We start from the raw sequence: 17,857 nt of genomic DNA on the forward strand, positions 1-17,857 counted from the left end.
CCCTCCTACATCCCCAGAGCTCGCCATCACCAGGGGTTTTCTGCACGGAGTCATCGATCGATTCCGATGACACAGACCCCCCCACCGCCCCCCCTCAGCCAACCAACGTAATGATAAACACTGGGTGGGGCGGGGCGTGAGGTCGCCACAATCGCGGCTGCCACCAGTGCGCGTCCGCCGCTGTCAAAAGTTCATGAGTCGATTTGTATCGTTTTGCCCGTGTGCCCGTCTCTCTACCGCCTATAATGAGAGGCATCGACTCGTGAACATTTTAATTATTTAAAAAAAAATAATAATAAAACAACCAAGTGCCCCTCCCCCCCCGCCACCCCAAATGGAGTGATCTGGCCGCGCGAGGGGAAACCGAGAAAAGAAAAAGGGGAGAAAAAAAAAAAAATTCAAAAGGCTGATAAAACCGCGGAACCCGGGAACCCGATCGTTACACCGGAACACCGAAAAATCGCGGATAATTTGAATAATAATAATAATAAATTCAGTGCAAGTGGAAAATTGACAGGATTTATTTAGTCATCCGCTGTACCACCGCGCAATTCGTACTACCCAGCTCAGTGAATAGCCGGAAAAAAGGAGAGATATAGAGAGAGAAATTTTTCTCCCCTCAGACTCCAGCAGCCGCCCGTTCTCTTATTCGCTCCCTTCTCAATAGATAGTTGGCCGACTGGGACAAACCGGGGCTGTGCCGGTCCGGAGGTTCCTTCCAATTATCGATCAAATAGACACCAAAACCCACCCGGAGCATCAAAACAGGGTAAAATCAGAAAATTTTTTTTTTTGGGGGGGGGTACCACCCCATTAAAATCGCGAATGAAAATTATCGTTTAATACCCAGTTATTAATTTTGTGATAAATGCACTGTTGCGCAAAGTAGCGAGATAGAGTGAAGTTGTGGATGTGAATCGGTGGGAGCGGAATAAATAATTATTTTGCCATTTTAATTGGTGGAGTTGAGCGTCTGGAGTCATTGAAGTGCATGTCAGAGTGCAGAGGGAATCATTACCCCTTTCGGTGGCTGAGAGGTGCGATTAAGTGATTGGGAGGATTTATCGTGAGTATTTTTATGGCTTTGTTGATTTATCCTTTTTTTTTATTTCTTTTTTATTTGGTTGTGATGATTTGCGGGTGCAGGGGGAAATGATTTATGCAGGGGTTTATTGGATTTCTTCGTTTTTTTTTTTTTCACTCATTTTCTTCGCCTCGTTTCCACTGTCGCCACTGTTCCTCACTCCCATGCGCACTGAATCTCACCTTTTTTTTTCTTTCTTTCGTTCTGACTTTTTTTTTTTCGCCTGTTGGCGGAGGGCGAAAGGCCTCGCGTTATCCCGTGGAAATTGTGTGCACGCTCGATAGGCGCGGTCACGGGGTGGGATTTAACTTCGGGGGATAGGGGGTTTTCGGGATGGAGATGGGGATGGCTCCCTGCAGGATTTTCACGCGGAGAGAAAAATTTATGAAAAATCCCCGGGCAGTTTCGTAATCCTCGGACGAGACCGGATTTTTTACAGGATTTTTTTCTGTTTTAAAATTACGCGATACTCTTGGATTATTTCGGCTGCCGTCCGTTATTTTTCAGGAAGATGTCACATTTTTAATTATGACTGGTGTGATACTCTTGTATTCTTCGTTGACGAATTTGTTGACGGGAATTTTCAGGCCTTGAGGATTTCGAAAATTCCGGCAATAATTCCTCTAAATTTCCAATCTATTAACAATTTAATTGTAATTGATGTTCCATTTTGTAAATGAATCTGAAAACTTCAGCTTTCATTGAAAAATAAAGATCGATTACCACGAAAAGTCTGATTATCTTGAATTTTAAAAATGAAAAATTTCGAAATTTTCAAAACGTTTTCAATTAAAATTGAACGCAAACTCTCATAATTGAAACGGATGAGAGTCCAAAAAATTTCCACAACTTTTCATGTTCTGATTTTCATGTCATATTCACTCTCACCGTGGACTACATTTACGGAATATATTTCCATTTTAATGGACTCGAATTAATTGAATATTGACCGAAATTTACTAGAGTGCCCCATTCTACCCCGAGGGAAACTATTGATCGGGATATATTAGAGGCGGAAGTTTAGGGAGGTTTTTGCGAGGGGATGAATTGGAAAATCAATTCGGAGAGGATGAAGAGGTGGAGGGTGAGGGCTGCAACAGGTAATGATTGGCTCGGAGTGTCTTGGGGAGGGCGAAAGAAAATTTTCCCTTCTCGAGATTTCGATTGGTGGGAATTTAAGAAAGAAAAAGGAAAATTCGACTTCTTCATCAAAAATTATTATAACCAACGGTTAAAATTCCCCAGTGAAATTCGGGGTGAGAGCCTAGGAAATTTCTGACAAGTAAAATTTCTCGAAAGTTGGTAAATAATTAAGGCAATGTCATATATAACATCATAATGAAATTGTTAAACACAATTCAATTATTATCTTTAGATGTGGGAGTGCTGAATAGATTCCTCTGTCAAGATCATTGTAATGAAAATTAGATATATTCTTCTGGGATGTATTTATTCTGACTCTTCGTCTTCTTCCTCTTTTCCCTTCGTCCCTTCTCATCCTATTTATTTTAGACGAAGATAAATATATCGTAAAAATTACGGAATAATTCCACGGCTTTAGAGGAATTGAGGAAAAGTAATTTTACCCGAACAAGAATAATCTCGGAAAATTCTCGACTTATTATGCCTGATAAAAAAAATCCATGAATGTTAAACAATTTTTAAGCGTTTATCTTTTATATTTATTTTTTAATTTTCATTTTTTTTTTCAAGTTTTTTTGGTTGCGAAAATCCATTCCACCAGTCCGCAGATATATTTTTTGACGAATATTTCTGACGAATTCAATCATGCGCGCCGAATTCGCAGTACTATTTTGTTATTATAAAAAATTAATTTTGTAAAATTGATAAATTTCAGATTAGGAGTGGTTTGGAGATCGTTGTAAGGGTGGCGTCGTCAGGCGATCGTTCGAGGGGGCACAGTGTGCGGCGGTAGTCAGGTGGTGTGCGTGCACAACGCGCGCGTCCACTAGGAGGGTTAGTGATAAAAAATAGATAAGAACAAGAATCACCATCATCAAGAGAAAAAAATATTGAAGAAAAGAAAAAAATTCAAATAATATCGAGAAGAATAAAGAGTGCGTCGGTGTGTGCGCGTGTGTAGTGATTGAAGGTGGGTGAATCTAGGGGTGTGTGTTCCATAAGGTGTTAGTGACGTAGCTGTGGCGGGGGGTATTTTGCCTTGTAGGGGGTGGAAAGAAAAAGGAAAGGAGTGATAAAAAGGCGCGTGGTGGCGTTTGTGAAGGCAACGTGTAGCAAGATGGGCTGTGCCATGTCTGCGGAAGAGCGGGCCGCTCTGGCCCGCAGCAAACAGATCGAGAAGAATTTGAAAGAGGATGGAATACAGGCTGCTAAGGATATCAAATTACTGCTGCTTGGTAAGATATTTTTTTTTATCCAATAGATTTTTTGAAAATTTGCGATTATCGATCAATCGATCGATTTTAATCGATTTTAATCGATTGTCGGCGATCGATATATAGTATATAGTACGATTATCTGATGAGTGACTCAACTAAAATTTACATACTTTCCTCACGCGAAACCTCTGAAAAATGCGGTAAAATACGAAATTTAATGTCACCACCACTGAAATCTCAAGAATTTCCTTTGAATTTCCTTGAATTTTCCGTAAGAATTTTCCTCGAATTTCAAATATTTTCCTTGAATTTTATTTGGAAAGTATAGAACAAAATTCACTCGTTGTTTTTTTTTCGAAACGAAAACCTAGAAAATTTGATAATAATTTTTAACCATCTGTCTGAGGGAAGCAATTATTTATCCAAATATAAGAAAGGTTATTTATTGACATTGTGACATGCTGTAACATCTTTAATCTCTGAAATTTAAAGTGCACATATTGTTGCCACATGTGGTTGAAACCCAAGGGTCTGAGTCCTTCCGGTTGTGACAAATCTGTTCACACCATCCAACAATTCCAGGCGTGCATTTTTTTTTATATCCAAGATAACGAAAAGAATTTATCTCTGACTCTTTAACTCTTTCCCTGGGCGTTTACAATTCCCATATGATTTTAACGACAGTTTGTTTTCTTAATTGTGGACCTCCGGGATGTAGAAGTCGGTACGAACTTGTGGTTAAATTTGGGGTGTAGTGCAGTGAGATTAATGTTTTATCCTTCATCCGAGGAAAATGTGGAGCATTTCCGATCGAGTCGTTTGTTTTCCAACTTTTTCAATGCACAGATCACGTGAATGTCCATTTTAATTTATTGTTGTTGCCAATGACGTCAGAAAACTCACACCCAGTCGAGTATTTTCATCCGATTTCGAAGGCTATCTACCGGAAGTGAAATAATCTACCAAAATTTTACGGTATTAACAAGAATTTTTAATTCAATTTAAAATATTCAATCAATTATTAAATAAATTAATTTGAAGAGTAATTAAAATATTGTAGTAATCATGGGTATTTTTATTTGGGTATAATAATTGAATAGTTTAGATCATGTTTTGGTAATTAAATTCGCTTTGTTATCAATTGTTCATCAATATTTTTTCAGAATTTCATTCAATTTTATCACAATTTTAAATGGTTTTTACGTTGTTTTTTACAGTAATTACGAGGAGTAGTAATTAATCTACATTGAATGACGTACACCCTTTGGAATTAAATATATCTGACCTCCTTGGAGCCCACGCGAGTTTTGCTCTTTTGGTTCACGTTATTAAGATTATAAACTATAATTCCGGATAAGGTGAATGCAAAAAAAAAAATTGAAAAATCTATGAAATCAATTTTGGCATTTTTTTTTCTGCATAATTTAATTAATTAAATTTATGAATTTTTACGTGTGCCACACAGCGTCTGATATATTTTTTTGACTCTCAATTTTAACCTGTAATTTTTAATTACCATTTCTGTCCTTTGATTGGCCATTAATTTTGGCCTTGAGCTTGGGATTCTCACACTCTGGATTATTTTTTAAATTTTTTTCTAGGTTTTCTTTTTGAAAAAAAAAACAACGCGTAAATTTTGTTCTATACTTTCCAAATAAAATTCAAGGAAAATATTCGAAATTCGAGAAAAATTCTCAAGGAAAATTTTTGAATAATCAATTATGCAATCAACCTCAAGGTCTAGCTCACCCGAGATAACACAATAATTCAATTAAAAAAATATAAAATTTTTGATGTGACGAATGCAATGTAATTCGACGAATAAATAAACAATTGGAGTGTACGATAGATAAATAATTTGTTATTATTAAAAAAAATGTAGTGGAAAAATTCCACATTATATATCAGTAGTGTAAATAAATAATAATAGTAAAATATAATAAATTAAAATCAATTGTTCGATCCCAAAAAGGGAATTTTCAATTTGATATTCGAATTTTGGAGTTGGAAACAAAAAGAGGGGAGGGAAAAAGAGGTAATTGGAGTGGGACAAGTACGTTAATACGTTTTAAAGTCTAGATTGCCATTATAGGCGGCTACTTAACAGAGAGCTTTAAAAGAGGGAGAGGGCTTGCGGTAAGCAGGAAAGCAAGTTCCCGTCACGTCATATCCGCTTATAAAATACTACGTACCGAGAAAATTTCCGAGCCGCATTCTGTCGGTTTTTTTTCCTCAATTATATTCAAATAAAGCGGTAGATTTTTTTTAAGAAGATTACCTCTGCTTGTCTCCACTCCAATTACCCTCCACCAGGATTTTGCATTCAAGAATAATTTCAATAAATTCTTAAAGATAAATTGTCCAGCAAGTAACAAAATGGCGAAGGCTTCGGTGAATAACGCAATTGGTAATTGCCTGCGCAATTTTTAGGGAACACTTCGTTATTTTTCTGGTAATTATTCGGAGTAATTGATAGTAAAATTTGATTAGTAAAATTTTCTTGCAATTTTTGGAACAGGTGATTTTTGGAAATCGTGAAATTTCAGATTTTACTATAAATTCTACCAAATAATTAGTGAAACCCGGAATTTCATGATATTTTCTTTATTTATATATTATATATTGAAAAAGAATTGAGAAATAATTAAATTGAATAATCAACCCGATTTTCAATCGGCAAGAAAAAAATTCCACTTGTTAAAAAATGAAGATTCTTTATATTTAATAATAACCGTAACACATTATCCTGGAAATCCCAGAAAAATCGAAACCCTGAATATCGGGAAAGACTCGCCCTAGTGCGCAATCTCAGATGTCTCACCATCTTTTCTAATTTCAGGTGCCGGAGAGTCTGGGAAAAGTACTATAGTGAAACAGATGAAGTAAGTACTAATTTATGAAAAAAATATAATGAAAAAAGAATTGGCAATTCCCGAATGAAAAAAATTGAGGAAAAATGGAAAATGAAGTTTTTTTTGTGGCCTTCATTTGACACCCCTGTACTGTGCTTTTGGCCCGACTGGTATGAGCAGAACAAACTGTTGCCTGTTCTGTTCCCTTTTTTTTTTCTCACTCAAGATCGATATTTACACGTTACGATAGAGAAGTACTTGAGGTGAGCAGCTGTGAAACATTTTGCCCACAGACACGCGACATCTACTCTCCCTTTCCTCTTTTTGTAACTTAACTTGTTTCTTTTGATTTTTTTTTTGCCTCTTGTTGGCTAACGTACGTGCTTCTTGGATCGACTTCCTCTTCTCCAGTTACTTTGGTTGTGAATGAGTCTTTTCATTGAAATTCCCTTGACAATGATTCCGCTGTTTTGTATCAGGATTTTTATCTCCTGAAGTTTTCTCAAAGTTTATCCACTGGATTTATTTTTTCGGCTTTCGAGCTTCCGGGTGGAAGCTCTTATCAAAATTTATGATACCCATGAATCTTTTGGGAAAATTGTAAATGAATTTGAAGGTTTTTACAGGAGGTTAAAGCAATTTTTATTTGTTTAAACAATTTCCACTTTTCTAATCAATTGAATAGCGAAGGGATGAAGAGTTTACTCTTCTCTTTTTGCTCCATTTTTTGACAATATCTTCAGAAATAACGAAGATGCGAAAATTTTTGTTATTACTGTTTTTGTAGAAATAATGAAGAGCTACAGGAAACGTCATTACAGAAATTTCTCTATTTTCATTATTTTCCGAGATATTTCCGGAAATCTGGAATTTTGTTTGAATTATGCTTCAAAATTGATAAAAGCATAAAAAATGTTTATTATATTTTGGAATTTTTAAATAAATAGCGGTTAAATAAATTCGAATTTCCGTATTTCATGGCTTCAGATGAATATCGGGAATCATCAGAATGAGTGCTAGAAGTAGTTGATTGGATATTCATCATGAAGTTTATCAAGTTGATTTTTTATTTTTTAAATAATTTGTTGTTTGTTCTCAGGATTATTCACGAGAGTGGATTTACGCCGGAAGACTTCAAGCAGTACAGACCCGTTGTTTACAGCAATACGATACAATCTCTAGTCGCTATTCTTAGAGCAATGCCCATTTTAGGGATCAGTTTTTCGACGAATGAGAGAGAGGTAAGAACACTCTGATTAATTAGTTTTTCCGCGGTGAAGAAAAGGGCAAGGTCGACCAAAGATAGCAAAGAAAAAAAATTCAATAGGAAAATTGTATAAATTCTCTCCTTGACGAATCAAACTCCTAGAATTACGTAATTCCCGATTTTCAGATCCATAAGTTATTAAAAATTAATGATTGATGTTTTTTTTTTAAAGTCATATCGACTCTGAAAATTCAAGATCTTAAAAAATAATTAATCATTTAACATTGAGATCGAAATTTCCATTGCAATTAGATTAAAACTCGCGTAATTAAAGTTCAGATGACATTATGACTGGGAATTCAATGAATTTTTAACTGTTAGATTTATTATAAATTATTCACGTCCACCGAAAGAAAAATTCACCATGAAATGCCAATTTAAAAAATGATCAAGATCAATTAAAATAATTGATGATCAATTTTGATTAAAATTGACTTGAAACCCATGTAATAAATTCCGATGAAATAATGACTGAAATGACAACGAAATTGAAGTGTACCATTACAGAAAGATAAAAATAAATGCACGTCGAGTAAGAATTCAAATAATTTCTCAGTACAAAATGAAATTAGTCCAGAAACAACGGAATTCTCTCGTAATTTTTCGCGAATTTCCCTCTTGTGGTAAAAGGGCGTTAGTGAAGGGCGGGACTGCAACAGGTGAGGTAAATAATTACCCGAGTACATGGTCGAGGTTGCCAGGGTGGGTAGAGGTCTTCGACCGTTTTAAGAGGGAAGTTAACAGAAAATCGATGACGTCTTGATCCAGAAGTTGTCTATTAATTCCAAGTGGAATGCCCCGTTGTATTGAGTGCTGATACCTCCCATCACTCGTCAACGTCTCGACGTTATTAATCCGGTATTGATTATTATGCACGCGAAACTAAATGATTACTCATTGCTTTCGAGATTGGTGTATCAGTGAGGATTGCGCACCAATGTGGACGCTATTTGACACGCTTCAACGATTATCTTATGAATGAGGCATTCACTCGAGCAGACGTGGCTCTTCGTTACAGAGAATCCATCCTTTTGGGCTAATGAGGCAAAATTAACTGAAATATTTATTCAGTATCCAATGAACACTTGGTGATTTTTAATGAGGTCATTGTCGGTCTTTGAGTTGCATTTATTGGATTGAATTCCCACTGATAAATATATCACACAGATTTTATATTTAAATTAAACTTGTATTTATTATTAATAATTTTGTACTCGTGTGGTTGGCATTATTTGAATAGTTAATTATGGAATAAATAATCGTAATCCAATTTTTTTTTATTTCTCGGTTTTTGGGGAGAAATTACGGAATGATTTATTGTTATACGATGAGTCATGAGTCATGAGATTGGTGGATAGTTTTTACGGAATATTCAGATTGTTTATTGAATTTTATTTCGTTCGCGGATTACGGGTGGAAATCTCATTTTTACGTATTTTTTCTGGTCATTTTTACTGGAGTCTACTCTCCGTGTATTCTAATGTTAAATTTCGTGGACTATTAAATATTTAGATAAGAGTGATTACCGGAAATAAATGCTGATTTTTTTATTAGAACTCATGATACATAATAATATTTTCATAAATTATTCCTCCGCAAACAAAATTGAATTGAAAAAAGAATTGAATTCAAAGAAAGATCTATATGCCTACAATAAAATATTAAAAATATTTATTTATCCTTATCATTTATTATTATCATTAGATAAAAATTATTTTAATACGTTGTTTCTAAAAACTTTTTGTTACACTTGAATTTTTTGAAAATGGAAAAGAAAATTTGAATGAAAATTTTTCGCAAATTCAATTGTCAATTTCTGAAGCGAGTGAGTAATGATTTTTTTTGCTTCAGACGGATGCAAAAATGGTATTCGACGTAATCCAACGAATGGAGGATACAGAGCCATTCAGTGAAGAACTTCTGGCAGCCATGAAGAGGTTGTGGGCGGACAACGGTGTCCAGGCGTGTTTTGGCAGAAGTAATGAGTATCAACTAAACGACTCGGCGAAATAGTAAGTGCACGGATAAAACATCGATCTTTCCTAGTTTCTTTGTCTTTCGAAATTGGCTCGATGGTTTATGTGACCCAAGTATCACGCTATACCCCGGTACCAGTGAGGGACAGGTAAACCAAGAGGTATAGATCGACACCTGATCGGCCAGTAGTAAAATTGTCTTTCACCCTCGCCGCGATCATTTAATATTGATCACTTTAATCGACGTTCCTCAAGAACTCACTAATCCACTCCTGTGGATTTGACCTGCTCTAGTTGTAAGGAATGTGCAATCGTTTTTTCGTGTGGTTTTATGATTTTTTTTTTATTTATGATTTAAAAAAAAAAATATTACTGGTTTTTTTGCTTGCTCGTACTCTGGAGAAATTATACTGGAGATTTCAAGTTGAAAAATGGGAGAATTTTTAGAGAGAGAAGTTTTTTTTATTGGGAATCATTCAATTTTTTGAATATTCTGATAATTTTTCATTTTGTAGAAATATAGAAAATTTAAATAATAATTTCACTGAATTCTGAATCCATTGAAAATTCAATTGTATTTTACGTTGAATTTTCATAATGAGTATGAAAATTTAGACTTTATTAAAAACTTTATTATTACTAAACATGAAAATTTTTTTCTGGAATTTTCCAGGTAAATGAGAAATTTAATAAATAATTGTTTTTAATTGAAATTTGATTCAAAATTGAAAATTCAGATGTCTTGTGACTGGAACTTGAAGAAATGTTCAACAGTACAGATTTACAATTAACAAAACAATTAACAAACATTAAGATTTCTTCAAACGGTTACTTCCTATTAATGAATAATAAATCTTTCCACTGATGTTTAAACAAACAGCAGCCTGACATTTTTCAAAATTATTCTCTTGCAATAATTATTAATTCTTTGTTGAATTTAAAATGAATATTATTCTGAACGAGAAGACACTCGAAACGCGAAATTGCGCTTGTTGACATGTAGGAAAAATCGATTTTCCACATCCTGTTGAATACGAAATCATTTCGATACAGAGAAAATAGTCTGGAAAATGTCAAAGGGTATTTTCGCTGAGGATTCCTCTGCATTTGTTCTTCCAAAAGAAACCCCCAAAAATTCCCACAATTCGGGGAACAAAATCAAATTTCAAATGTCCATACATTTATTTAAACATTTATTTCTTAAAAACGACTTACATAACTTGCAACACCGTTTGTAATTTTTTATGAGACGTCGAAAAGGTTCGTGCCTCGTTCGCCTTTAATTCTAAAAAATTCAGGTCGTAATTTCCAATAACAAACGAAACGTTCATTCTGACTGAAGACTAGCTTAATCCTGATTAACCTTTCTTCTTTAGAAGTCCAAAACAGTAATTAAATCAATCCGAGAATTATTTATTCAGAGGAATTTTAGTTCGAATTTTCTCTCTGATCTATGTGATCCAATCCTAAAATTTTCTCGGTTCCCAATAATTTTCGAATTCCCCAATACAATTATACAATTGCACAATTACAAATATGCGATAAATAAATGTTCCACCGCTGTACGAAGTTCCATCACCCTAAGATAATTTTCTCCCGCACTTTTCCAATTTTTCATAATTTTCCATAACACCACAGTATAAATTTATATTTTTCCAAAAATCATAACTCGGTCATACAGCTTCAGAAAAATTTCAAATTTTCCATACGACTCTGTAATACATTAAAGAATGTCAGAAAAAAATTTGATGAGCTTCAAAAATATCGAATCAGAAATATCGAATTTTTCGATTTTTCCCGCCCGGAAGAGCAGCTTTGAATTACGGTAAATTTTCGAAAAGTCTTGTGAAATTTTTTTAACAGTCCAAGTGGGGATGTGGTGGATGAGTTTATTAAACAGTAATAACGGTTGTTGAGTGAAGAGTGGGTAGAGTAGGGCGGCGAACCCCCATGCGACACAAATTTCCACGATAAAATGGTGAGGGACGGAGAAGAGGGAGTTTAGGTGTGGGTGGGTGGGCGTCGGGGGATGGGGGAGGTGAGAGGGGGTTGAAAAGTACCGAGGGTACAGAGGGAGTATGTAGAATGTAGAGCGTGCAAGTCTATGTTGTATTGATCGTCAATGACGTCACGCCACGCCCGTGTCACGTGGTCACGTGGCTGATGCTGGCGCCCCTCCTTCCGTTCAGGTACCCAACCTAAACCTAAACCAGAACCCAGTTGTTGTTCTCTTCATCCCGTACTACTGGTGATTAATCCCCAGTTTTTAGGATGCAACTGAAAAAAAAATAATTTTCTCAACTGCTCCAAATAATTTTTTACGGTGCACCTGAAATGAGGCACCTTCTGACGAGGGTGATTTCAGGATTCTCATTCTTATCGATCCACTTTATTTTTTAGCTGTACCGTAATGGAGTATTTACGCACTCCTTCGGACGATTTATCGTCATTGGTATTACATACTTCCCAAACTCGAAAACTTGAAAAATCATTGGAGAAAAATGTGATAGGAAAATATATTTCTGATATATCTTTGATGTTTTTATCAGAACAAAATGTTCAGATCAGTCATCAAGTGTTCCAAATCACTTTCAACCATGAGAATTGTCTCAACTATGACATTATTATTTAATAAATGACCTTGACTGAACTTCGATGACGATTATTACCATTTAGAGTTATCCCCATCTGGAGACTTGAACTCTGAATTGAATTGAAAAAAGTATTTTATTCTGTAAAAAATGTAAAATCTTAGTTGAAATATATTTTTCCGAGACGCTGCTAATAGGGTGGAGGGTCAATTCTCGGGGTTCATACAACCCCTAAAAAAACGTGCCATCACCCCATGAAGAGGGCGCTTTGATCGCTTTTGAGGCCTAGACAGGCTGAATGTGTCAGTAACTCGTCATTATACTCTCGACCAGATGATTTTCATCATCCCGACCCGCGCATGTCGACCGTTGAGGTTGGATATCCCTCCACGAGAGGCATGATCAAAAGGGATCATAACATTAAATGCGATAATTTATTTACAATAACAAATATCAGATCGAAAATAAATATTACAACAAATTACGAAATTATAAGAAAAATCGGGAGATTCTGCGAACCGATCTGACTCTACTGTCGGGGAAAGTCCATTTTTACGTTTTTCGCGTTTTTTTTTTGGCTGCCGTCCGACTTAGAACGAAAGGGGCGTTAATCCGTGATACCTTGGGTTTTTTAATCATGTGATATAATTGTATAGTTAGAAATCATGATAATCCAGAGGCATTTTATGAATATCTCTGAATCTAGGAGACAGAATTTTCATGAGAATTTTCATGAATTTTCTTATTCAAATATTAAATTTAAATAGAATTGCATTATTTTAATTTTTTGGTATAATCGATAACATTCAATCGATTATTTTCTGATGACTTTTCAGCAAATTGGAAATTTTCGGGATATTAAAATTCACGAAGATTTATAAGTTTCTGGTTAAATTGACATAAAAATTTCACAAGTGATTCAATTATCCCAATTTTCATAAATGTTATAAATTTTTCCGGCCCGATTCAATTGAACTAGAAAATATATTAATAATTCATGAATAGAAAACATTTATAGCGGTTGTCCACAAAAAATAATTTAAACTATTTGAGGTGTCGAAAAAAATCAATTCAATATGTCAATTAGAAAAAATCCAGTTTTGATATTTTGAAAGGAGAAATGAGATCAGAAGAAAATTCACGAGTTCCATGAATGTATGTGGTAAATCATATTTCAGAAATTCATCGGGTAATAAATAAATGATAACGCCATTTCCATTTATAGATCCTCGGCCCTTTACATTGTCCATTCGCCATTATCGGATTGAGATTAGGGTTTAAAGAATTCTGAATATTTCATGAAGATTTTTATTTCAGTGGAGATGATTGACGATGTTAACTGGCTTCTTCTTTTTTACAGCTTTTTGGATGACCTAGACCGATTAGGGGCGAGGGAATATCAGCCAACGGAACAAGATATTTTAAGGACTCGAGTTAAAACCACTGGAATAGTTGAAGTTCACTTTTCATTTAAAAATCTCAATTTCAAGTGAGTACTCTCGACAATTTGCAATCACTCCACTCAATAATCCATTTCATTCTACCACTGAGGAAGACAATAAATTGAATTTGTTGAAACTTTATTATTCAATAAACGAATGATCATTTCACGTCAATTTTCAGTCAGGGATTTATTTTATTATTGCAAATGAACAATCACTTGCACTTCTAATGAGTTCATTAAAATCGCCTGAATATTGACGAATGAATTAATTATTAATAAGTAATTTCGATAATCGTGAGAGCTTCCAGGATTTTTTTTTCGTGGAATTGTTAATGGAAATATTAGAAAACTAAAAAATGCGTTTTGGGTTTTTTGATATAACATTTTTATTTAATAATAATTGATCCCCTTTTGACCCTGAGACAAAAAAGAATGAATCAATTAACGATTGAATTACGCTACACAGATTATTCGACGTGGGTGGACAGCGGAGTGAGCGTAAAAAATGGATACACTGTTTCGAAGACGTCACAGCAATTATTTTCTGCGTGGCAATGTCTGAATACGACCAAGTCCTCCACGAGGACGAGACCACGGTGAGAAAATTTATCAAATTAACCACATAATTATCTAGAACTGGAAATATTCATAAACTGTCAACTGTAAAATTTTCAATTTTCATTTCAAAAACTTTTGTGATCGCGAATATCTCGTGAATGAAAGAGAATAGAGAAATTGACGTGAATATCTTTTTTGTGGAGTGATATGTGGACTAGAAAAAAGATCTCTTTGATAATTTCGATATTTCTGTTCATTTAGGAGATATTCAGGGATTATTGGGACCAAGTCAGATTATTCTAGTTTATTAGTTGGACAGGGGAATCAAGAGTAGTTATTAATTCTGTGGATCTACAGAATGTCTCATTCTAAATTCCTCTGGCAATTTACTTATTATTAATGCGCGTCTGTAAACGGTTACTTGAGAACAGTGCGTCAGTGATGTAGAGCGTGTTTATATTAGATCGTACATAAGATCGAGTTTTAGAGTCGTTAAATCTGGTTTTTCGAGCCTCTGGTGTTACCACTCAGTCCAACTCATGGCAATAGAACAATAGATGCTGCCTTTTGCCAAGTGCATCTCAGGTTTCAAGTCATTTTTATTGCACCGGGATAAATGGAATTTCTTTTTTGAACTGTCAAAACAAAATGCAGTGAACAATTGTCACCAGATTGAATCATAGCGAATATATTACGATTCTCGAAATCGGATAGATCAATTTTCAGTAAAAATATTTAATACTCCAATAATTACAATTTATAAATTTCTGTGGAATCCAAAAAATGGATTATTCTTTTGAATTACTGAATTAGAAATACGATTTGACTAACTGAGAATAAAAAAATAAATGCGAAACTTTCAAAGAAAAATAGAAAAATAGAGAAGAGAGAAAAATCCATGGCAAATGATTATTTTCCATTGATTAAAAATTTTTTCACGTCGCCAGACTGAATGAGCATCTTCTGAATGAACTCAACTAATCTAAATTTAGCAGAAGAAAAATGTTGAACTTTGATACAGAGTGAGGGACACCCAGCCAACAAAACACGCCAAGAAAAGGGTTTGAATGAACCGAATTAGAGGATCGTTGAGGCGTGGAAATGGTGTGTGTTCTCTGTTGCCTAGAGAATACTGAGAATGAAGAGATCAATTAGTCGGGGTCACAATATGTGGGAAGGCTTCCATTCAATTTCGAGTCTCGCATAAAATAATACGCACGTACAAGTGTCAATGTGTGGATCAATTGACACAGTCACACGATAGTTTTCATTCAAGCCCCCGTGTATCTACTTAATTGTTTGTTATTTTATTGCTGCACGTTGGAACGTGCAGGCATCGTTATTCTCTCCAATTCAAATTCGGTTTTATGATTTAACCCTTGACGTCCGGGTTGGTACGTGCACTGCCCGAGCAATCACTTAAAAATCACATGAATCATTCAATCGCTGTGAAAAATTTTTATATATTCCATAATATCTCATGACTTATCGAATTATATTGAATTATCAATGGATTTTTCATTTTTCTCTGAATTGTTTATACCGAAAATTTATTGATAGCCATATTGACGTGTTGGAAAAATTTTATTTCGTATCTCCATGTGAGAAATTTTTAGAAATTTCATGAACTCTTCGATTGAAAAATGGATTGATTATAAAAAAAACTTTTTCTGTACTGACAATGACTTTTTCATTTTGATTTTTGAGTGAAGCGAATTCGGATGATTAATGTTCTGTTTTTCGGCTTTCAGAATCGGATGCAGGAGAGTTTAAAACTGTTCGACTCAATCTGCAATAACAAATGGTTCACTGACACCTCGATAATCCTATTTTTGAATAAGAAGGATCTGTTTGAGGAGAAAATCCGCAAGTCACCTCTCACCATCTGTTTTCCTGAATACGCCGGTGAGTTACGCCTATTTCATTGTCATCGTGAGTGGAAAGGATATGAATTTTGGGACTCAATTCCCAAAAGGATTTTGAACGATACGAAGCTCTGAACCAATTCCAAATAATACAATTTAATTCTGAAAGTGTAACAAAAAAAATTACTCCATTGACGGAAAAGGCTCACAACATGATTTAGATACCGTATAATTCATCAGAGAATATCTTATAATCTAACAGAGATATCGAAATCATGAACATGACCTTTTTCGAAGCTCTCAATTGGCTCTAAAAAAAAGGTTCTATAAAAAATTTCGCTAGGGCCTCCAGATTCCCAAATTTTTACAAAAAACCTCAATAAGTCAAGTCAACTTTTTATCCTGAGATTCTCAATGTTATTATTGATAAAATAAATTACAGTCAATTGATTTATTTAATTTATTTCAAATTTAACTCAAAGGTCGAAAGGAATTGAGGGTTGCAAGAACATTCATAAAAGATTTTTTACGTACAGTCAGCTATGAATATCAAAATATCCAGACATTTTTGTATAAAGGAAAATAATAATTTCCTCCCCTTTAAATATGCAACAGGCGCTCAGGAGTACAGTGAGGCAGCGGCATACATACAGGCACAATTCGAGGCGAAAAATAAATCGACCACAAAGGAGATCTACTGCCACATGACCTGCGCCACAGACACAAACAACATTCAGTTCGTGTTCGACGCTGTCACAGACGTGATTATTGCCAACAATCTCCGTGGCTGTGGTCTTTACTAGAGTTATTTCGTATTCTACATTAACGTACAGAAAACTAAAAACGTTACTGGACAAACGTTGTTTCCACAAAGAAAAAGAAAATCACTGGAGAAAAAAAAAAAGAATTATTTAAGAAAAACAATTTAAGCCAAAAAAAAAGCAAAAAAATTGATATCGACAGTTCGTTCTGGCTCAGCTCAGTGGCTGGTTGAGGGGGTGTTTTCCAGCCCCTGAATTTTTTAATGATCAATTGATTCACTGAATTTATTGCGAACCAATGTAGTGGATAATCGCAATTTTTGGGGGTGAAAATGTTGATTTGGCTGTGGAGATGAGCTGGAATGTACTTGATGGCCCATGAAGACGTTAAAACACGTCTCGTACCAGTGGAAGATGGATAAGTACGTTATTTGCGTCGACCAGCCAAGTCGTTACTTGAAAATATCGACACGCCGACACCGAGTTGCTTTTTCATTAATTTCAATTTTTCTAATCAATCTATTCCAAAGGCTATTTCTATTGTTTACATTTATTTTTTTATTGCTTTTCTATTTTCTACAGATGTATGCATGTGTGAGTCTTGGGTGGTATTTGAGCATGACGAATAATCGATATTTATGGCCTGGTTTATTGGTCGTTGAATCCGGTGGAAACGATGGGGGAAGAACGCGGTGGAAGATTCATTTTTTGTTTCGTGAACATCTTCGAGAGGAAATCCCAGAGAAAAATTATTTCTCATTTCCTGGAGAAAGTTCTCAATTCTGCAAAAGAAAAAGTTTTTTTCATGTTTGAACAGAAACTTGAAACGAGGAGTTAGCGAAATCTAGTGAAAACTTCTGTATTTTGAGGGAAAAAAATTCTGGAATTGAAGGATTTTTCCAAGGATAAAATACTTTATTCTGTGAAAAGCAATTTTTAAAAATGATTTAAAAAATGAAGAACGAAGTTTGGAATATTCTGGGGATGAATTGGAAGGTTTTCCCTTGAAATCACTAGTTCTAGAGATTTGCAGGATAATAAATGCGAAGGTTTCTGACATATCGCCGATTCTCCATCAGTTCGCCACAGATTCGTATGA

At 34.9% G+C, this 17,857-nt stretch overlaps 1 protein-coding gene across 1 annotated transcript; it reads left to right on the forward strand.

Annotated features, from left to right (window-relative positions):
* The first annotated feature begins 213 nt into the window (after positions 1-213).
* Galphao (G protein alpha o subunit) lies at positions 214-16,884 on the forward strand. The gene is made up of 9 exons (XM_011300341.1): positions 214-1,066; positions 2,943-3,462; positions 6,284-6,326; positions 7,396-7,537; positions 9,415-9,575; positions 13,491-13,619; positions 14,041-14,170; positions 15,884-16,037; positions 16,613-16,884. The coding sequence occupies exons 2-9, from the start codon at positions 3,345-3,347 to the stop codon at positions 16,798-16,800; spliced, it is 1,065 nt and encodes a 354-aa protein (XP_011298643.1). The 5' UTR covers positions 214-1,066; positions 2,943-3,344; the 3' UTR covers positions 16,801-16,884.
* The last annotated feature ends 973 nt before the right edge of the window (positions 16,885-17,857 follow it).

Source organism: Fopius arisanus, unplaced genomic scaffold (genome assembly GCF_000806365.1).
Source record: "Fopius arisanus strain USDA-PBARC FA_bdor unplaced genomic scaffold, ASM80636v1 scaffold00017, whole genome shotgun sequence".
Lineage (NCBI taxonomy): Eukaryota > Metazoa > Arthropoda > Insecta > Hymenoptera > Braconidae > Fopius > Fopius arisanus.